General features: G+C 42.4%; 1 protein-coding gene across 1 annotated transcript in view; it reads left to right on the plus strand.

Annotated features, from left to right (window-relative positions):
- The first annotated feature begins 510 nt into the window (after nucleotides 1–510).
- Nucleotides 511–23,127, plus strand: part of BMPER (BMP binding endothelial regulator) — a 152,049-nt gene continuing 129,432 nt past the window's right edge. Inside the window, exons 1-2 of the mRNA XM_069859833.1 lie at nucleotides 511–539; nucleotides 1,526–1,611. Coding sequence (XP_069715934.1) covers nucleotides 1,597–1,611 — 15 coding nt within the window. The 5' untranslated portion in view covers nucleotides 511–539; nucleotides 1,526–1,596. The remainder of the gene's footprint in view (nucleotides 540–1,525; nucleotides 1,612–23,127) is intronic.

The following is a 23,127-nucleotide window of genomic DNA, read 5'->3' on the forward strand; positions in this document are numbered from 1 at the left end:
ATGGATGGGGCGAGGGAACCCCGATGGATGGGGGAGAGGGAGCCCCGATGGATGGCGAGAGGGAGGGAGACCCGATGATGGGGAGAGAGAGCCCCGATGGATGGGGAGAGGCAGAGGCAGCCCCGATGATGGGGAGAGGCAGCCCCGGGACCGGGAGAGGCGGGCCAGAGAAAGCCCCTCGGGGGGCTCCGGGGCTCGGGAAGCGGCGGCTGCCGGCAGCGAGCGGGGGTCCCGGCCGCCTCCCCCCCGCCCTGCTCTGCCCTCTCCCTCCCCGCCGGCGGCCGCGGGCAGGAACGGCACCGACCGCAGCCGGACCCGTCCGGGGATCCCGGCTCGCTCCCCTCCCGGCCCCCTTTTACCTCTTCGTCTTCTTCCCTCCTCCTCTCCCGGTCCGCGTCCCGCTCCCCCCGGCCCGGGCGGTGCCGGGGAGGGAGTGGCCGGGCACCTCCCGGCGGGGCCGCGGGGTCCGGGTCCGGCCGTGTGCGCGCCGGGGGGGGGGCGGGGGGGGGGCGCGGAGGAGGGACTATGGGGCGAGGAAGGTATAAGTAGGGATGCGGGGCAGGGGAGGGGGGCTCGGCCGGCCGCTTCCCCCGCTCCCGCCGCCCCCTCCCCCGGTGGGACCCCGTCTGCCGTCCCTCTCCCGGCCGCGGGGCTCCGCCTCCCGCACGCCGCATCCCCGGGACGATGCTCCCGGCGGCTCGGCTCCTCGTCCCGGCTGCCGCCCTCCTGGGAGCCCTGCTGGGCGCCCTCCGCCCGCCCGGCGCGCTGGCCTCGTCCCTGCTCACAGGTAAGGGGGATGCGCGGGGCCCACCTGCCGCCGGGACCTCCGCTTTGCTCCGTGCTTCCCCTCCTAACACCCCTAACACCCCCCTTTTGTTTAATTGCCCTTTTTTACTCGCCCCCCTTTCCCCAGGAGGGTTGCGTTTTCTTGCCCTCTGGCTCAATTTCTAATGCGATCCATTAGATTTCGAGAAGTGATTCCGACGTGACACGATACCAGCTCATGGGCGCTGGGGCCGTAAAGGGATCTCTAATTTGATTCCGTTTGACAGCCAGGCTGCTCATTTTGACTCGTTCGCCAATTGGCTGTCAGGCGTTAGAGGGAGGCTTGGTTTTGCGCTCCTGGTCCGAGTCCTCCGAGTGTCGTGGACAGCTTTCAGCTTTCCGCTGATTTTGGTGCTACCCGGATCCGTTGTTAGAGAGGGATCCTGCTTTGCGTGGAGTACTCGTTATTCTCCACGCGTCACCCGCGAAGAGAAAAAGCGTCCTTTGCTATAACTGGGGCACAAAGAAAGTCTAGGTTTGCGCAGCGATAAAAGGCCAGTCGTTTCCCAGTTCCCTTTGGAATCTCATGGAAACGCTGGACATCCCTCATTGCTTTCAACCAGGAAAATTAAGGTAAAGCTTAAAATTGAAGGCTAGGAATGGAGCAGGGAGTAAATGTGAGTTTGACAAGGGCAGTTTCCAAAACTGGCTGGGGGAATTCAAATACATCAATAATTTTACCTTTTTATTGCTGTTTCAGGATCCGTTGCAAAATGTGAAAATGAAGGGGAAATTCTACAGATACCATTTATCACAGACAACCCTTGTATAATGTGTGTTTGCCTGGTAAGTTTGCATTTAAGATAATAAGACCATTCAGGCCTGTACTAAAAGTAACAGCGGCTTAAAGAAGAATATTTCACATAATCAAATCTTGGGTTCCTCTGTTGCTTTTATGTAACACAAGGTTATCTCAGAGCTGAGCTAATGGAAAGTAACCCAATCCACGATCTGGCAATCATTTCTTTGACTTCAAGACTCTCAGGCACAAAGTTGTACATGACTTTAATGTGACATTGTGAAACCACATCTACTGTGTGAATTTGGAGGGAGAATTCACAAAGTCAGAGGTGCACGCCAAAGTCTCCGTGTATAGCTCAGTAAAGAGGGTGAAAGGGTTGGAAATGCTGCCGCTTCAAGCTCCCACGTGCTTAGTTTCACATGCCAGTTGCTGAGGAGCTGCATGAGGGTGCAAGGTGAAGGCTGCGATGTGATTACATGCTCTGGAATAAGGCAACAGTGAAAGCACAAGTGATGCTTTCATCAGAGCACTTTGTTCCAAGGATGACACTGCCTGCTGTGCTGGGAATTCTGTGGTTAGTAATGTTGCTAACTTATACACATTTTGGGGAGAAACCTTCCTTTTCTTTGTAAGTCTGCTTCAGAGTTAAGCATTTTTGGGAGCAATTCAGCTGGAGAAGCTAAGGCTTAGCAGATATTGAAAAACAGTTGTTCTAAATAAAATTTCCTACAATATGTTTAAAAGAAAGCCATAAACCTTAATTTGCTGTTGAATGCAAAGGAAAGTATAGACCAGAAGGCACTACGTTTTACATTTTGGAAGTTATAGAGTAGCTGCATGTACAGAATGTGTTCTACTTTAGGACTGAAATATCAAAACACCCTCTCCCTCTGCTTCTGTTATTGCTATTAATATTACTAGCGTTAGCCAGCATTATTATGAGACTATAAAAGACTTAAAGAATTGTTTCAGACTGCCTTTAAGAAAGCAATTTTGGCAACTGTAGGAACCTGATGTTGATCCCCCCAAGGTCAGTGTATATCGCTGCTCTGAGTTTAACAGATTTTAAGTAAGACTCAACGATAACTTTTTAGGTAATAGTGATAATTAATAAATTATTGATTTTTCTGGGTAGAGAGGGATGGGGAAAGGAGGAGCATGGGATGTGGTGAGTAATGAAAGCAAAGGGAAAACGAAAAAAGACTTGGAGCTGTGTTTTATCATGGATCACCTTCCCAAATATGTCTGCCACCACTCTTGCTAATGGAAGCTGGTGTTAACCGGCGAGGAAGCAATTTATCTGTGAAGGAGCAGAAGTTCAGTCTTGGGCATCAGGGCAATAATGCATCAGAGTGAAATACTTGTATTTATAGATCTCTCTAGACCTTGGCTTTGTTAAATCAATGAACACCCTTTTAGTGCATGAGCATGAAGAACTGCAAAAAAACATTGGATGTAAGAACTCTTAAATCTCTGCGGTTCGTAAGGCTTTACTTTATTGAAATGCCAACTGAGGGCATTTGGCTTCTCTCTGTGGAAGGAGGACACCACATTTTATTAAGAGTACAGATGCCTAGCAAGTTAATGCAGTTACCTACACCAGATACGCTCTGTTTTATTTCTGCCTAAGGATAAATATGATTGCTGTTTTTTGAGTTGGAAGCTGGGAGACCTGGTAGAGGAGAAGGAAACAAGTCTGGAGATACTGAGTCTAACACTGTGCAGCATCACAAACAATGACTTATTGGCCAGCCTGTTGCTGAAATCTTTGTTCAGGACTGCCACAAGGGAAAAGATCAATTTTAAGAGGTCAGGAGAGCAGAAACAAAATAAGCTATGTGGTGATTTGTGACCGGTAGGGAGGAGAGAACCGGGTTTCCTTACGACCAGCTGTAAGTATCGATTGTTTAATAGTGATTCAATGAGGAACTTTATCTGGAAGACTGATCATACTCTTCAAGGGCAAACCTGATAGACGTTCATATCAAAAGGAGTGAGAAACTGAAAAAAAGAGCTTAGTCAGCTGTTCTAGGAAGGAAGAAATTGCTGTCCAGGAGAGGACACAAAATTCAACAGAGGGCACTTGCGTTAGAATACACCAGTAAAGTGAGTAACTGAAATACTGGTCTCCCCTAGCAGTGATACATTTCCATGACTGCACGCTGCCATAAATAACTCTACAAACTGTGGAAATCTGAACAGCTCTGGGAAGAAGAATAATATATAGCTAACTCCCTTCCAGGAGTTTCCCATTTTGCAAATGAGAGGAGACAGAACTGAAATGCTGGAACCAGATCATCAAGTGTTTGACAGAACTGACTCTGCAGGTTGTATCCTGCAAAGTGCAGAGATGCATCCTAGCAAGGGAGAAAGAGGCAGGCAGCATAAGCAAAGCAGTCTCTAGCTTTCTCTTAACAGGCTAAAACAATTGTTATGGCAAAGCAAGGGGTAGTATTCTAAGAGCAAATGTGATAATAACTGGAAATTATGAGTATGTTGCAATAGTGCAACAAAGACTGCAAAGAGCAATTAGAAATTCGTTTCCCCTTACACCACTGAGAAGTCTTGGTAGGAAGACAAAACCCAAAAGTTGTCTTTTCTCAGTGGTTAGCAGAGAGAGGGCATAGAAAGTTTCATGACAGGAAAAAGAACAAGGCAGGTTGAGCAGACACAGGCTTCTGGGGGTGCTGCTTTAATAAATCCTCTAGCTCATGTTTTAGTGTTATGGGGAATACAGAGTCCCAAATCTTGAATACAAGAGGGACGCAAGGGGTGTTCTCCTAGAGACAGCCATGTCTAGCTACTGAACAAGATGAGTTCATTCTTGAGCGTCTTCTGTAACATGTGGAAACAGAAGTTCTGGTGACTAGGGCATGTGTGCTGGAAATTTCACATATAGTACATAGTAAGTAATTAACTTCTAATGTATAGGTAATGTTTTTCTAATAAAAAAAGGCACTGCACCCACCATGAGATAACTCTGCTTTGGACTTGTCTGTTTCTCAAAATGAAGTGTGGTGGAGTGCATGGAACAGCAGTGATGCTTGCCCTTTAATATAAGGAAACAGGTAAGACTAAAAGTGTGTGTGTAAATATACAGTGTAGCTCTGTATGCAAGAACTACCAGCCGAACAAGTGACTGTGGCTAAAATCTAGACTTCCCTAATTTGTAATTTTTGTGTCCTTACTTTGTGGTCCTAATAATCCCCATAAACTAGTCATTTTTAACATCTATAAGACAATAGTTTCAATGTGAGCTTTTACAATTACAACACTTTAGCAGTGGTATATTGCTGTCCTACTAATAATCTCTAAGCACTTAATAACCGTGGATGAATTTGATCTCCAAAGAACTGATCATTAATTACAGCTGACTGCAAGAAGTCATTTTTTTTTTAACATTTTAGAGAAAAACATTAAAGTAAAAGAAAAATTGTGATTTATCCACAGGGAATTTCATGTAGGACTGTGATGAAAGCTCAGGTCTCCTAATTCCTGGTGTAATGGCCTGACTACAAAGCTATCTCTTCTTGCTTCACGCACATTCATTTTGCAAGTGGATGTGGGTGGTATAGTCACAGTATGAAGATGTTTTCTTTTTTGTCTCTCTAACAACATGCAGGCTGTACACATGTCAGGGTTTTGGTGTGTCTACTCTCCTGAGCTTGTTCTGAGGCATGGAAGAGCGAAACCAAATTTAAGCTGATTTCATGATCCAGAATTCTGAGAACTGTGATTTATTATTGCTGTTGCTATCTGCAAAGTGCTGTTAAAGCTAGTGTGCTTTGGTCTTCTGACTACTTCCACTTTGAATGTCTGTGGTTCCACATCTCTGAGGAGATATGCTGTCTCTGGGAAGCTACCATGCCACCTGGCATTTCATAGGGTTTGAGATACTGAGACAGCACAAAGCAGGGCTGAAGGCGACTGCAAGTGGAATCATAGAATAGTTAGGGTTGGAAGGGATCTTAAAGATCATCTAGTTCCAACCCCTCTGCCATGGGCAAGGACGTCTCACTAGATCAGGTTACCCAAGGCCCCATACAACCTGGCCTTGAACATCTTCAGGGATGGGGCATTTACAACTTCGCTTGGCAACCTGTTCCAGTGTCTCACCACCCTCATGGTGAAGAAATTCTTCCTAATGTCTAGTCTAAATCTGTGCATCTCCAGATTATACCCATTGCCCCTCGTCCTATCACCACAAGCCTTTATGAATAGTCCCTCTCCAGCTTTCTTGCAGGCTCCTTTCAGGTACTGGAAGGTTGCTGCAAGATCTCCTTTGAGCCTTCTCTTCTCCAGGCTTAACCCCAACAACCTCAACTCTGCTCCAGCCCTCAGATCATCCTTGTAGCCCTCCTCTGGATGCATTCTAACAGCTCCATATGCTTCTTATGTTGAGGATTCCAGAACTGGTCCCAGTACTCCAAATGAGGTCTCAGAAGAGAGGAACAGAGGGCAGAATCACCTCCCTTGACGTGCTGGTTACGCTTCTTTTGATGCAGCCCAGGATACGGTTGGCCTTCTGGGGTGTGAGTGCACATTGTCGGCTCATGTCAAGCTTCTTATCAATCAACACCCCAAGTCCTTCTCTGTAGGGCAGCTCTCAATCATGTCATTCCCCACTGTATACTGGAAATGGGGATTGCCCCAACCCTGGTGTAGGACCTTGCATTTGGCCTTGTTGAACCTCATGAGGTTCTCACAGGCCCACTTCTCCAGCCTGTCCAGGTCCCTCTGGATGACATCCCATCCTTCTGATATGGCAACTGCACCTCTAGGCTTGGTGTCATCTGCAAACTTGCTGAGGGTGCATTCAACCTTGCTGTCAGTATCATCGATGAAGATACTAAACAGCACCAGTCCCAGTACGGACCCCTGAGGGACACCACTTGTCACAGATCTCCATCTGGACTTCAAGCCATTGACCACTGCTCTCTGAATACGACCATCCAACCAATTTCTTATCCACCGTACTATCTACCCATCAAATCCATATCTCTCCAGTTTAGAGAGAAGGATGTTGTGGGGGACTGTGTCAAAGGCTTTACAGAAGTCTAGATAGATCACATCCATCTGTTTACCCATGTCCACTGCTGCGGTTACCCCATCATAGAAAGCCACTAAGTTGGTCATACAGGATTTGCCCCCAGTGAAGCCATGCTGGCTGCCATTAATCACCTCCATGTCCTCCATGTGCTTTAGCACAGCTTCTAGGAGGATCTGTTCCGTGATCTTTGCAGGCACAGAGGTGTGGCTGGCAGGTCAGTAGTTCTCAGGGTCATCTTTTCTACCCTTTATAAAAATGGGCACAATGTTACCCTTCTTCCAGTCACCAGGGACTTCTCCCGATTGCCATGACTTTTCAAATATCATGGAGAGTAGCTGGGCAACCACATTGGCCAATCCCATCAGGACTCTGGGATGCATCTCATCAGGTCCCATAGACTTCTAAATGTTCAGGTTCCTCAGGTGTTCATGAACCTGATCTTCCTGTACAGTGGGAGGGGGTTTACCCTCTGGTCACCATCTTGCTGTCCCAAGTACCTGCTTTGTTATGCATTCACCTAATATGCTGTTAGACACAGAAACTGGAAAAAGCACTTGCATCCTTAGTACTTAGAGCTAATGAGCAAAACAGAAATGCAGAAGTTGAACTGGGAAACTGCTGTTCTGAAGCTAGGTCACATAAAAGGTTCCTGTAGACCTACTTGTGAAGTGCCAGTGTAGTACACCATGGCTGAATGGCCCATTGCAACCATGCAGGTCTTTAAGGGTAAAGACTTCTCTGATGGAAGGGATGGAAAATGCTCTAAGCTGCAGCGGGCTCTGTATCAGAGGAAAGTGAACAGCTGGAAGGGAATGCTAAATGTGACAGGCAGTAACGTGGACTACGTAAACCAACTCTGTGAAGAAAAAAACCTGTCAAAAAAAGGGAAACTCTTATTTCAGATGGTGATGTGACCCTTGACAGTACAAAAAAAAGATGTTAGAAAACATATGGTGTGAGATTATTTTGTGCTTAGTGGTCAGTTAGAAAATTTCATGTCCTGCTGTTTTCTGAAAACCTGAGTAGTGAAACTGTGGGTAATGAAGTTGATAGAAAAAAGTTTGGGTTTTAAGGAACTTGTCTGAATTGGCATGGTGATTATAGGTAAAGTTATATAGTCTTGATAGTATTCATAATATTAATTTGGTTTGAGAAATAGATTCTTTTATTCCAGTTATTAAATGCTTTAAGACCACAAGTGATTATTACTACACTGCCTAATGCAAAAACTTTCGTCTAAAAATACTCTCACATGTGTGTGGAAAAATTGTTTTATTTCAACGCATGGAAGCATTTCAAACACCTTGTGCAGTTTGAGGAACCCGAACATGTCATGTATGACAGAGTCAGATCTTTATATTTCACATGTGAAAGTTTTATGCTGAGGGTGGTAGAGGCATAACTGAATTTCTGTTAGGTGAGTAAAAACTTCCTAAATGGGAGAACTTGCCACATTTTAGTAAGTTTCAGACATTTTGTAGCACAGCTATATATTGAGAATTTAAAAATGTTAGGGGGAAAATGCTATTAACAGAATATTGGGAGAACTTCTGGTTAGATTTCTTTTATATGGGTCTCGGCATATAAAATAGGCATGGAATGTTTCAGTTCAGCTCTGGTACAAGTACGGTAAATGATCAAGTGCAGCAAGAGTTTTTGTTGGTACAGCTTTTTGGCTGGAAGGTATCTAAAACTCAAAATAGAAGTAGGCTCACATCTGATGTTATGGCATTTGCTTTAAAGAAATACATACTTCAACATGCATGTGGAAAAGCCATAAAAATGCTGCAGTTCATCGGAAATAGGTGAAATTTGAACCTGTGCATAATTATAGGATGAGAATGTAAAACCTCCCCATAATTAACTTAGCCTGAATTAAACTTCTGAGTGTTGAGTTTTTTGAAGGTTAGATGAGCTCAGCAGTGACAACGATGACAGGCGGTGGTGCCAGTGGTGGTGTGGAGAGCCATGTCATTTCATGCTCATTTATCATCATCTGCATGGACCCTGAATGCCTTGCCAGAAGCAAGCAGAGATCCAAGAATAACCTATCCGTGGGCCAGTGGTGTGTGCAGCTTTAAAATGAACGTACCAAAAATGCCAGCTGAAAGGGACAGGTGAGAAGCCAGGAGCTCCAGGGAAATAGATAAGTATACCTCAGCTAACTGCGGCCTTCACGTTGCAAGAGCTTTTTCTATTTCTTCAGAAGAACGAAGGGTTTTATTTTCAGTGTGCTCTTTGTGGGGAGAAAAGGTCTCCTTTTTTTTTTTTTATTTTTCCAGAGTACTTTAGAACAAAGTGAGTTGTGTCAAGAAACAGCTGATAAAAGCCAGTGATCTTGACAAACCACATTTAAACCAGTGCCATTTCCCCCACCTTTTTGCCCTCCCACTTCCCTAATGCCTGTACCTCAGACTTGCCAACTGCACCTGAGGAGTGGTAATCATATGTCTCAACCTTTTATCACCTAAATCCAGAACAGAAGGAAGCAAATGTGAGCCAGAAAGTGTAAGCAAGTGTTGGAAACCTGAGAAAAGTTTGGAGACAAAAGCTCAGGAAACTAGAGATCAGAGCTTTGCTTGGCATATGTTTTATTCAGCATGAAACATCATTCTGTAGTTTAAGTTTCCGCTTATAAATCCAAATGTACAATGTAGAATTTTACCTTTGCTCATAAAAAGTTATGTTAAGTTCATCATTATAAGATCTAGGGTTCTACCCAGCTTAACTGATGGAGTGGCAAAACCAAGCGCAAGCAAAGCAAAAATTCACCTGTACCCTTGGTTGTCCCGCAGTCCCACAAAAATACATCTCCTCATTGCAGGCTAAAGCACAAAAACTATTAGATTGGTCATGGTTCTTTACCTATAGCTCAGTTGATTTCTGTGGCACAATACATAAGTTGAAAGCCCATAGCTAGCCTGAGAGCAAATGTTTGACACATGTTCAGTGAAGATGGCAGCAGTGTTTTAGTACATCAGGATTCAATTGTTGTTGCGTCAAGGTATAATGCAGCCCAGGTGACTCTTAGTGGAGTAGTAGATTAAAAAAAAATCATCAAATAAATTTTCATACCTATTTTATTTAATTTAATTTCAATAGTTTAAATACATTGATTACAGAATCTACCAAGGCTGTATCTTCTTTCATTTCAAATATTCTTCGTCTTTATTACTGTGTAATATAATCAGCTTTCTCTTCACCCAGTAAAATAACAAGCAAAGAGACAAAAAAGCCTATGATACAGTAGTGTACTGGTAGTTTTCAGCCCCAAAGAGAATGTTGCTTTGATTGGTGTATGGAGGGCTCCTGGAACATAAGTGTGCTTTAACATGATGAAAGCTTTATTAGTTTTTATCCAATTTTAAAAAAATACAGGTGTATATGCTATCTCTCAAATTAAAAAAACCCAACATCTTATGCCCCAAAACCAAACCCTGTACCCAAAAAAACACTTATAACTTCATGTTTCATGCATCTGGGCGTTCCATATATGGGACCAAAGAGGGACATGTGTGTACGTGTGTATCTCTCTCTCTTTATATATATATACATATGAAGATGGTTTTGCAAGGGAGAAGTTAATTGAATCGAGAACTGGCTAATTACTACTGTGGAGGTGATTGCTTTGATAGATTTTCCTCAAGGATGATTCAGGTAGCTTCAGTAGTACTTGTTCGTAATTCATGCAACGCATGTAAGAAAAGGCTATCTAAGCATGAAACACAAACTGCCTGTGGTAGATGGTTACTCTGGCTTGATCCTCTTAAGTTTCCAACAGCAATATTGAGGTAATGGTAAAGTCAGTTTAGTCCGATATACATATATGGCTACCATAGCCAAGTTGTACCGTGTGCAACATCTCATCTAATTTTCTTCTCTGAGGAATGAGTGCGGATTGTATAGCTGGGTGTTGTGTCTGTGCCATCTGTGGGCCTTTTGAAGTCCACGTTCTGCACTTTTCTTCACATCCCAGAGTTCCCTTTGTGTGGCATATCCCTATACAGGTATGTTTGCCTTCAGTTTTCTGTGCTTTATAATGACATGTAGTTTGGAGACATGGTGCACAGTCATTTGTCACAGCTTATAATGAAGCCTTTCTGGAAACATGCAGGCATTTCATCATGTTATCATACCGCATGGGATAGTGAAGAGTTCACTGCTTGTGCATTTCTAACATAGTCAGCTGCACTGAGCAAGCATACATACTGCTGAACTGATTATAGGTCTTGGCAAAACCCTCCTGGAAGAGAGCTGGTGATATGTTACTGTAGCATCCAATCCATCAAGTATGGAAGTGAGATTCTCTCTGGCATAATTAAAGGATCAGAAGACCCAAATACATAAAGAACATATTTAAAAAGTATAACTAATATGTGGAAAAATATGACGGGCACAAAAATGCCATAAACTAAATGGAAAAATGTAATATAAGTTGCAAATGTCTTTGGAATGTGTCTACAATAAGTGCAAAATGGATCAGTCTAAGTTAAGGTACTTTTTTATTGCCAATAAGAAAAACATTATTAAAGACCTGGTCCAATATCAAAATGGCATTTTAAAAGCATACAGTTACCTGTATATAGTTTTTATTAGCTTTCAAGTTTCTTCCATTGAGTTGTTAACGGTCTTTTTAAGAATTATGGTCCTGTAAGTGAATGGTTCACAGTGTCAGTACTTCTGCTGTTCTGCTTTGTGCTGCTATATGAAAATAGATTTTTTTTTTCTCCACCAAATATCTGGTTTTATTTCTCCATCATACTTTAATAAAAATCTTTGAGGGAAGAAAAATATTAAGCAACAACCAAAAATCAAATGAAAATATAACCTTTTTATATTGAGCTTATGGTCACATAAAAGGCCATTGTGAAGAAAAAACAATATTTTATAAAAGCTTTTACCTGTAATACTGCTATTAATATGACTATCGTACTGGTACTTGCTTATATTGTACCTAATAACTGCTGTAATTGCTTCCTCTGAGGCCTCTTGGCCTCTTCATCTTACGCGTTAAGCTGTAGCTAAAATATTCGTTGTCTGACTGAGCAATGTGCAAGATTTTGCATCCAGCTGAATCAAGTGCTGAGCTCTGGGTCTAGGTACAACGTGGACCCCATCTCTTGTCCTCCCTAGGAGCTGACCTTGTGTGCTGAGACCTGAATTTTGTATACTTTTTGTTTGTCTCTCCCATTTATTTATTAGATGTTTTTCTTGCCTTTTTTTTTTTCATTGCACTCCTGTGTCTGGAATCCACTTGCTCTAGACAGTGGTCCAAAATGGGCTGTTAAACTAGGACTGAGTACCACCACCTTACTGAAAAAATAACATGTTTTTGTGGATGATCTGTGATTTGCATCCTCTTACTTGTTCCCTTGTTCTACACGTCAGCCACCTGGCTATAGTTTTAGTTTACTATATCATGTCTTAGATTTTTCAGCAAGAGAGAGGAAAGCATGTGAAGTGCTGTAAAGTGCTACAGCAAAAGGCAGTACTATTAAATAGCATTAGAATTGGAGATCTGTTAGTTCTTGTGAGTGCAAAGGATGCAAATGTCATAAAATGCCATTTGGAAAAATGATGCAAAAGACCTGATCTTTTCCCTGACAAACTGAGGACTCATTTTTTATCAGTCCCTGTTTTAAGTAAAACTTTTTGCAAAGCTTCAGTGATAAAGATTGAATCAGGTTATCTGTAACGTTGCTGCAGAGCTGTGCTTACATGGTTACACTGCATTTTTCCTCTAGAGCAGATCTAGTTCATGTAGTTCATCTGCAGTCAGTCATGCAGTAGCGATATTGCCTTACGAATGCATAAACCCCAACCTACAGTGTTGAAACTTCCTGTAAATCAGATAGTTAGTGCAAATTCCTTGCTTCCTTTGCAGTTTTAAATTTCTCTGTGCGAAGCACTGCGTTGGCTTCCATGTCCAGAGCTGAAAAAAGTATTGCTTAGCCCTCGGCTGCTAAGGTGTTCAGTGTGACCCCAGGCTCCCCTGTTGGCTGTGGGGCCAGCTGCTTCTTCCTCCAGATGGCCACAGTATGGCTCACCTTCTCTTTAGCAGCTAAAGCTCTCACTTGAGGAATGGCAGCAGCATCTCTGCACTCTGTATTACGTGTGAGAATGCAAGCCAATATGTTGTAGAAACCTGGTGAGGAAAATCAGGTTTCTGAAAGCTCATAGGCTAGAAGTTATGTGTTTTGGGTTTTGCTTTCTTGTTTTGCCTTTTTTAGCTGTTCCTGACATCCTTATATTCAATTATATTAAGTGCCTTCAATGAGAATTGGATGTTCTTAAATGTTTGGAACGATCAAAATGTATTCTGATGGCCAGCTTGAGTCATAGTCATAGTTTTTCTGGTTTGTCTTATAATTTGTTAGTGGCTGAAGAATAATAGACCTTGATTGTTCTGAGTGTGCGATGTGCAGTTGAGGCATGGTTTGGGAGAGATGGAGAACAGCTGATAAATGACTGGTCTAAGGCTACCTAGTGGTTATGATCTAATTGTACCAGTTAGTGAAACACCTTCGGGTTGTGCTGTTTGGAAATCATCGGGGCAGGAAGGAGTCAGGCAGGGTGGCTAGGCTTGAGATAAAGCTATTAGCTGAAGGATTGCCCGTAGGACCTAAAATACTGATAAGAGCAGCAGGCTTTCCTGCTACAGGGAGACTGTTGATCATTTGCTTGTGACAGAGCATATGTTTTTTTCTGTATATGGCAGTGCAAAGCTGATTATTTTCATGTTTAGCCCTTTACACCCCTACCTAAATACTCAGTTCTAGGGAGAGCTGGAGCAGTTAACTGGGTTAGGTGGATTGGTGATTCAATCTGGCAAATGCTTTTTATTAAAATAAATGATTAAAATTATGTTGGCAGGCAGAATGCAAATCATGCAAGCTTTTTAGCCTGTAAACTGAGGGTTGGTGGATGGGTTGTTTGTGAAAGGAGTGGAGAAAAAATGCTGGACAATTAAAATCATTATACATTAAAATGTTGATGGTGCAGTAGTGTAAGGAACCTTTTTAACAAATGCATGCTTGAGGCATAGTTTATATATGATCTAAATGCATTAAGCATTTCTGGAGAAACTTGCTGATGTGGACATCTAAGATACAGCACAGTTCACTGATACTGAATCAGAGCTTGTTTAACATGGGAACATGGAGGAAACAGAAGTGTGCCATTTGTGTAGCTTCTGGAAAAATGTCTCTATATGTCTGATTTAACTGATTTAACTTCCAGTCCTCAAGCAAAAACTTTTTGACCTAAAAATCAACCTGAAGTGGAAATTTAAAAAAATATCTAGAACTCTAGCTAATGGTAGTAAGAAATTTGAGTGGGTTTATATACTTGTAAGTATAAAAAGGGTACATATTTGGTGCCTAAAACTGTATACAATCATTTTAGTATAAAATGTCTGTCTTTGATACCATCAGGTTTCTTGGCATAATTAAACCAGTCTGCACACGGAAACATACAAAGGAGGAAGCTGAAAAGGGGAAAGGAAAAAAAAACCCAACACCTACAACTAAAGCAAGGTTTGCTTGCATGCAGCCATGTGGAGGGATAGGTAGACAGCTCCAGCCTGTTTGCTGGTCATTACCTCTAACATACAAGACAGCACCAAAGCTACTGGCAAGACAGAGCGTTAGTTGAGGCAACAAGGATGTAATACAACTCCAGGAAAGCTATGTATGACTCTTGAACCAGAGGTCTAAAGGGATTTTAAGCATCTTCTGGTGTTGAATATTACTACTGTGTGTTTGTGGACAACTTGTGACTGTGACCATAAGGTGTCGTCACCATCAGAAGATTTAGGTTAACCCACTGAGTAGTGCTTATGTTGGGCAATTGACCCAAGCAGTCCATGCTAACTCTCTTGTCTTCTTCACTGAGAAGACAACTAAGAACAGGGATTTCTTACAGCCAACATGCTGAGCAGAGAGCTGACAGGAGCTGCTGAGTCCAAGGTTGTACCCCCTCTCTCTGTTTTGGAGGCCAAATACCTTATTCTGTGGTCTTCGGGGTTCACTGCTCCGACCCTGGGTGACAGTAGCATCTCCTCTTGTGTCATACAGCTCAGTAGTAAGAGGTTGTGGGAGAAAAGAAGTTTATTGTAAAGTATGTCAACAGTAATTGATGCAGAAATCAGTGATCCCATCTTGGTTAGGAAATGTCCTGCTCTTCTCTAGGCTAGAGAAATGTGTTTCAATTGCCTATGTAAAATGCAGCACTGCAGACAGGTTGGATGAAACGTCGTTCCTCTTCCAACCCAGATTGGTCTGTGAGCTGGCAATGAGAGCCTTCTGTTATTGAAGAGGAAGGTACAGTTAATAAAAATTAACTTATTAAGACCTCAGCTAGATACATTTTAGTTTTCTTTGGTTCAGACACAGGTTCTCATTTTTACATGGTGCTTGAGTCTCTCATCATAAAAAGCCCATCTTATGCTAAAGGTGTGAAATCTTCAGATTTCAGACCATCTTTCTGTTTCCCTTGTATTTTCTTCCCAGCTGCCTAGGCAGTAGCAGTGCTGCCTGAGTTTTTGCTCTTCAAAGAGAACAGTGCTGTCCCACACAATGAAGTCATCTCTGGCTGCCTCACAAGCACGGTGGACTTCCAGCCAGGCATAATCTCTTTCCTGACATTTGAGTCTCATTAATTGGGTTAACAAGATGCTATCTGTGTGCCATACTTATGTAAATATAACCCGCTAGCAAAGATCTTAATGGCACCTGATATATCACACTGCCTTTACATCTATCAAGAGGTACCACTGCAGGAGTCACTTCCAAAAGCAGGTTGTGTTCTTGGTCCCTTGGGTCCCTTTGTAAGCTGTAAGAAATGCTGGTGGTCAAGGCCAGCCATTCAGATGTCTTTAAAGTGTCCCACTGGTGACTGAAAATCACTTTGTCAAGATGACAAATGGCTTGCACATACCCCGTTCACCTTATAGCTTCACTCTAATGTCAGCTCCATTTACTTGTCAGAAACAGGTATTTTTTTTACTTCCAGCAGAGCAAATGGGGCAGGGGAAAACAAGGAGTGAAGGGAACACAGGCTGAGTTAAAATCTGCTTGTATGGCTTCCATTCAATATATTATTATAGTTGAGATTCACAAGCTTTGGACATACCAGAATCCGTTTGTTTGTACATGTGCAAAACAGAAAGAAGGGAATTTGCTTTTCAGAAGTGAGAACTGTCCCTGCAGGGCTACGATTATGCAAAAACATGCTTTAACCACTGGATTTTTCAAGCACAAAGTGGTTGTGCAATATTAGTTTCTTATTTTGGACAACAAACTTCTTTCCAGGGCAACATTTAAAAATAACTGTTTAATTAACTGGGTATGCCCAGTACCTAGGGCATTGTGCATGTGTCTGCACTGAAGAGCTCGGCTCAAATCTCTGAACTTGCGTGGGTGGTTTCATTGACTACAGTGGTGTAGCCATGTGGCTAAGTGATCACTGCTGTGAATGAGGGCTGCTGCATCTCACCCAAAAGCAGCAAGGGCCAGGCCGCAAAATATGCTCAAAGTCAGCTCAAGGACTTTGAAAGTGACTTTGACAGCTTTGGCTTTTTGTTTCCTCTCAATGACTTCCATATCACTTTTGCTTAGTTCACAAGTCAAAAGATGTGGTTTTTTTTTTCTTAGTAGCTACAGCTTTGGCAGAAGTTTTCAAAGTCTCAATCTAATGCGGTTGATCACAACAAAGGAAAGCTTATTCCACCTTCCTTATTTGCACCTGATGGAAGCTTTGCGCTCATCAGAAGTTTAAATAGATTTGAAGCTGAAACTCAGAGAGATGAGATATGTCAAATTAAACATCATTGTGGCATAAGTTTTTCTGACTAAATTCTCCCATGGCCTTGAGCCTTCTCTTGTTGGTACCACTGGATGCAGCCTGCTTGAGGAGGACTGCTGCCATGAGATATCCATAAGTTAGGATTCCTGGCTGCCCCTTCAAGATTTTACTAGCTTGGAGCAGCAAAAAAGCTGTGAGTCCCTGTGAGTTGAAGGCAGCATTAAAAGACTCTGAAAGCTTCTGCACTCCTTCAAGGAGTCCTGCCTGAAATGCTCTTGGTCCTTATTTCTTCCCACTCTTCTCTATGCAGACCGACAAGCAGGGAACTGCAGACTGTCCTGACTAACCTCCACTTCTGAACCTCCACTAACCTCCACTAACCTCCACTAACCTCCACTACCTGAAAGGAGGTTGTAGAGAAGAGGGTGCTGGCCTCTTCTCCCAAGTGACAGAGGACAGGACAAGAGGAAATGGCCTCAAACTCCGCCAGGGGAGGTTTAGGCTGGACGTTAGGAAAACTTTTTTCACAAAAATGGTCACTCGGCACTGGAACAGGCTACCTGGGAGGTGGTTGAGTCACCTTCCCTGGAGGTGTGTAAGGCACGGGTGGACGAGGTGCTAAGGGGCATGGTTTAGTGTTTGATAGGAATGGTTGGACTTGATGATCCGGTGGGTCTCTTCCAACCTGGTTATTCTATGATTCTTTTTCTAATACCACTGTGTGGCGCAGGCAAGATCGCATAAGAAAACAAATGTGGGGTCAGCGCTCAGTTTTCTTGTAAGTTCATTAAAACAGCAGTGTCTGGAGGCCTCTTGCCTAAATAATTTTATAATAGAAAACAGACTCTTGTTGCTTTCTTTTGGGCTACTATTTTTATTTGGTTGTTGTTCCTCAAGCATTTTGGTCCTGTTTCAAAACTTGCTCCAGTTAAATGAAGAGGGGTTTTTTTTTTTGGTGGTGCTTTCCAGTTGAAAAGCAATGCTGCGACTATGAAACTTCTAGGAGTCTTCTGGATTATGAAGCTGGGATTGGCAGGGATTTTCATGACAGAATAAAATAAAAAAAAAAAAAAGTGCAGATTAAAAATGTGGAAGAAAATGAAAAGCCCTTCTCCTTTCCTCCCCAGCCGAGATCTCCTGTTGCTGCTTCTGGCATGCATCACATCTTTGAGGATACAGTATCATGAGAAAACTGTCACTTAGTGATGTATTAGGGTAATATATCATGAGAGCATCGTTTCTTTAGAGGATATGGGCAGTAAAAGACATGATTCTGGCCAGACAGAGCAGCAGGGGACCTTGCTTTTTTTTCTTCCCTTTTCTTTAATCTAGCCCTGTTTTTGTGTTGTACAAAAGTGAGTTTCTTCATGGGATATGACTTGTTGCAGAGTAAGTTAGGAGGCCCATTGGGCTTTTTAAACTCTTTAAGAAGTACATGGCCTCAAGGGCTGCTTTGTTCAAAGTTTTTTGAACAGGCTCAAGCCCCAAACTAGAGCATTTACCACTGCCTAGATCTTCAGTGTAAAGGTTGAGTAAGCAAACTTCAGACAGAGAAGGCAGAAAAGAAGGCAACAGGTAACTATTGTTTGGATAATATATTTGTAGATTTAGCCCATCAAAATGTGATGAAATTATACTTATAAAAAAATCAATCAATGCTCTTCTTTTAAATAAATGTCAAATGAAGTTTTAATTTGCATCAGTAGATGTGACAAAAATTACTATTGGTGAGTATTTGGTCAGTCATAGACAATATAGTTATCTCATCCAAAATTAGGAATTCTGAAGTAATGGACTCAGATATTGATGTACTTTAAAAAAAAATGTTTTAATGGTTTTGGTTTTTCTCTCTATGGCAATATCTGCTGGAAAATAAGCTGAACACAGTATATTGGACCAGGATGGCAGTAGCTAAGAAACAAAAGTAGAATATTTTTAGGAGGCTCTTTTGATAAGACTGAGTTTTTTTTTGAGATGGGACAGAACATGACATCATGGCTTGACCTAAAATTTTTTAATTTCAAATGATTTAATAATTTCTTTTAAACGTGTGGCCCAATCTGCTTTACTTGTTATGAAATCAGCTTGACAATTCATCAGTGCCATCTTTAACAATTTTTTTGGCTAGAATTTACTTAGAGTATCTTCAGACCAGTTTGAGTTGGAGATGATATGAGCCCTTCTCCAAGCCATCCTATGGCACTTAAGTGGGATCAGCATGCTTCTGTAGCTAATACACTCAGGCCACTGATGCTGTTCCACATCTGCTGACTTCAGCTATGTATGGGTGGCCTCTGGATCAAGCTAAAGTAGTGGAAGTTTTTATGGCCCTCAGTTGCCCATCACTTCTCTGGGAGAATGAATTCTGCCCTCTGGGAGAATGAATTCTGCCCCATCAGCTTCAGTCAGGGTAAACCAGGCTAGGCTGGACCATGCTTTCAAGATCACTCATTTATCTCAAAATGCTTTGTGCAGCAATCATCTGGAAAGTTTTTCTGGCTGGTCTGAACGACTAGGAACATCCAGCAACTGGTGGACCATAAGCTTATAGGGTTGAGTCAGTGAGCTGTAACCATTTCCAGCAGCCTGGGTACGAGTTTGCACTCTCGGCTTCAAACTGACAGATATTGCCAGTAACTAGTTTTTTTTTTAGGTATTGACATCAGATTTAAATGACTGATGTGACTTCTTTATTTACAAAGCAGAAACACCATTTTTTTTTGTTGTGTTGTTTTATTTTGCTTATTTAAAAACACAGGAAGGGTAAAAAGCTGTGAATTTTAAATGCATGCATCTCATGAAATGCAAAGGTGTGATCTTCCACAGGAACCCCAGTGTGGACCTCTTTTCTGAAACTGCCTTCTGGATTATTATGGGTAGTTTTTCAGACTACAGTATGAATTGCTGGGAATCTATGCAGGCCATGTATTCTATCGCTAGAAGACCATCTTGTTATTCTGTTGATAGATATAAGACTTTTATGGCATTGACTTTACAGTTGAAGAACTCTCAACCAAAGTGGCACTTGGAGGTTGAGGTGGAGGCAGGGAGACTGAGAGCTAAGTGGTCTGGATCTTGCTCTGGCTTTCTTGCTGACTTAATCTGCAATTATGGTCATTTTGTCTGGCTGCATCTTTGTCGATAAGCTCACTGGAACAGGTATGTACTCCTTGCATGTGCTTATGTGGTGACTAGGATGTCTGATCCCAGCTGCAGCCTCAGCAGTTGCATTAACACAAACGAATATAAGAGGAAGAAAGTGCTTTATTTTTACCGCGCAATAGTGCAGGAGGCTGCTGTCAAGGAGCATCGGGACTGCAGCAGGCCACTGAGGTCACTTTCCTCACACTGGTGAACATCATTAAACACAGTGAAGATAAAAAAAAAATCTTCTCAGGGTTTGAGAGTGATGTGTCCTGAATGACTCGCACATACTCACGCCTTTCTCAGAGCAGTGGGGAATACCCACTTGGAGTGAAATTCAGTGTCATCTTTCAACAGGGCTTTTGTTTTAATCATCTTTCCTAGGGAGTGGGGAGAGCTGGAATTATGAAGGGAGAGAAGTTGATGCCGGCTGAGCACTGCCACAGGGACAGCTGTAGACTGCTCCCTGCTCACCCTCAGAGAGGCCAGATAAACTATAGAGATTACAAGGATGAGGGGATAAATCAGAGGTTACCAAGTGCTCTGCTCAAAAAAGGAAAGAGAAACTCTGCGTACTGAACTGTCATATTTTGTTCCTGATGAAATACTGTCATTTTCACCTAATGCAATTCATGCTGAAGTCGCTGTTGTGTTGTGCCATGGGCAAGAATCTAATGCAGAAAGTATTGAAGCACGTGTTTGGCTTCAGTCCTGTGAGTTGTGCCATTGAAATTGAAGACATGCTTAAAATTATTGGACTTCTATCTGTGGAGTGAAGCATATGCCTTGGTGTTTGTGGGTTTATGTAGGTAAACAGAGAGAACTGTAGAAAACAGACCTTGTTTCTTAGGGAAATATTTTTTCACTTTGAATTTAAAAACACATATGCTGGATAAACCACTTTTCTTATTGTACCCACAAAATTTGTTTTTGCAAAAAGCTCCCTTTTCCCCCAAATAATTGTAAGGGAACAAGGGAAATAAGACCTTTTTCTCATCTGTCTTGACAGTGGATTGAAATGTCTGCAGTCATCTCTCCTTGGGGAGTGGTGTCTCCTCCCTGAAGCCAAATTGTGCAGCTCTTGCTCAGGCAGAGAAATGTTCATGGAAGACAGCAGTCTCACAGTATTAGCAGGGGTTGCTTGCTTGCATCAACTCCACCAATTAAAGGGAAGTTTGTAAATCAGACCTAAGATGGCAAGTTCCAGGTGGGAGTGCCAAAGGAGCAAGGGTAGTATTTTCGGAAAGTGCCTCAGGATTTGTCTAGACCTTGAGTTATGCATGTGTCTGAGCCTGTTTTCAAGTTCAAGTTGGCCAAACACTGGGATTATCTGCACGTAAGCATAGGTGCAGGCATCTGCTTGGGATCCCAGTGCTTGCACACTTTGCTGAGCGTCAGAGCCCGTGGCCAGAGCTGACCCAGACCTTTGCTCCTGTGGCCTATGTGGACTGAGCACAGCTCTATGCACACTTGAGCGGATGCTCTGGCCGTGTGCAGAGAGCCGGCAGCATGGTTGGAGAATATGGGTTTGAGTCTGCCTTGCAGTGGAGATGTTGCCTAGGTGACTCGAATGCACTTGTTTAATTTATTTTAAATGACTTTTTCTTCTTCTAAGGTCATATGTGCACATTTAAAAGCTGCATCCCAAATTCATCAGGGGTAATGTTTGCCATTGTTTGAAAATTGTTATTGTTTTGGAGGATGATTTTGCAGGCTCCTCCTGGCAGAAATTTAAGGACGCTCTGAACTACTTGGTGATCAGTCCTATCAGAGTTACTAATGGGGCTGTGATGAATAAAGGTAAAAAAATAATGTTTTCAAGATTAGCCGTTTATGGTAGTTTATGTATCCCTGTTGCTTTTTTAAAATTATTTTTTTATTAAAGAAACTTTAAGTAACATTTTTCCTATTCAATATAAGTAGTTAATAACCTCAGGATATCAGAAATGCAGTGCAAGCCTCCTAAAAGTATTTGCAATACATAGAAAGGAAAAGACAAAAAAAAAAAAAAAAAAGAAAGAAGAAAACAGACTTTCACTGTGGAAATCTAGACCCTAAGAACAGACATCTGCAAGGTCTTCAGCAGCTAGCTGACAGCACAGCAGTGGGCTTGCTGATGGAGACACTCCTTGGTGCAGCCCTGAAGAAATTAAATGGACTCCTGATTTTTTGTTTCCTCTTCCAAGCCAAATCTAGGTTTAAAAGAGCCATCCTCCTGGTGGCTGCTGCGAGCCCACAGAAGCCCATTGGGGAACCCCGTAGAAAGTTGGCTGTAGCTTCCAAGCTGTGGTTTGGCACACATCCTCTCCAAGTCCTCTGCCAAATATTCGTATTTCTTTTTTGTGTTTTTTTTTCTTTTCCTTTTCATGATGGCATTTTATTTAGCTGTACCACATGAGTTTATAGCCATTAGTTTGATATATTTTGTCAACAGAATGGGCTATTTTGTGGAGAGTTCTTTGATGGAAGGCAAAAATAGGAGATGTGTGTGGAAGGTAAACAACTTGCATTGAGAGAAGGTTGTAGTAAACTTAACATGAAGCAATAACACTGGTATTAGGTCTGCTTAGTGTATCTCTCTGTATGGGAATCTAATGTCATCTTTGTATGCCAAGTTAAGCAAAGGACCTTTGGTTCCCACTGGTAAAACATGGGAAAGGAGAGAAATGTGGGCACTCAACAAAAGTTTCTTATCTTTCCCCAAATGTATTAAAAAGCAAGTTCTCCACCAGTCAGGATTAGTGAGCACAGGAGAGGAGTCTGGGGTGATCTTCCAACGTTTCTCTAAATTGTCCTTTCTGAGGGAGTCTGGGATTGCAGCGTGAACCCTTTGCCGAGCGGAGCTCTGACTGGGGAGTTGCGTCAGCTGTGGCAGCGTTGTTCTGGATCAGCCTGACCTCTTTTAAAAAAATATGTATTTTTCCAACACTAATAAAAAACTCAGCTGAGGTTCTCTCCCTTTCTGTGTGTGCCTGAGCACTAAATTGAAAAAAAAAATCCCAGATGTGAATCTATAAACCATCTGTTTAAAATAACTATTGTGCAGGACTATAATTAAAAGTTATTTATTATGAATCTTGGGATTGTATTATGGATTTTGACTGACTCCCAGGTTTCTGATTTAGCAAATGGTTTATGTATTTATGAGCCATGTGTCTCTTCCGCACTTCTTGGTGCCAGAGTGCTTGTCCTTTAAACAAAAGGAAGAAAAATCCCCTACTCTCCCGTAACTGTTGGCTTCTGAATGTTGCCATCTAAGAAGTTTTCTCCTAAGAACAGCAAAAATCAAAGTATCTGAGAGCTTACAACAACTCCAGAGACGCTGTTGACAGCTCAGATGGAGGTTTGGTAATACAGCTCTCCTGCATGCAGTTACTTAGCAACTTTTTAAATGTATGGTTGGGACAAGTAATGAAATGTTATGATTACTGGGGGTTGGAGGGGACACATTTGGAAGGAAAGGATTTGTTGCTAAAGTCCATTTGTTCTTGCCCTCTGCATTGCCCTTGTGAAATGAGAGGGAAGGAGGCAACAAAATTGAATCGAGCAGATGGACAGTAGA

The sequence above is a fragment of the Phaenicophaeus curvirostris genome, chromosome 6 (genome assembly GCF_032191515.1).
Source record: "Phaenicophaeus curvirostris isolate KB17595 chromosome 6, BPBGC_Pcur_1.0, whole genome shotgun sequence".
In the NCBI taxonomy this organism is placed as follows: Eukaryota; Metazoa; Chordata; class Aves; order Cuculiformes; family Cuculidae; genus Phaenicophaeus; species Phaenicophaeus curvirostris.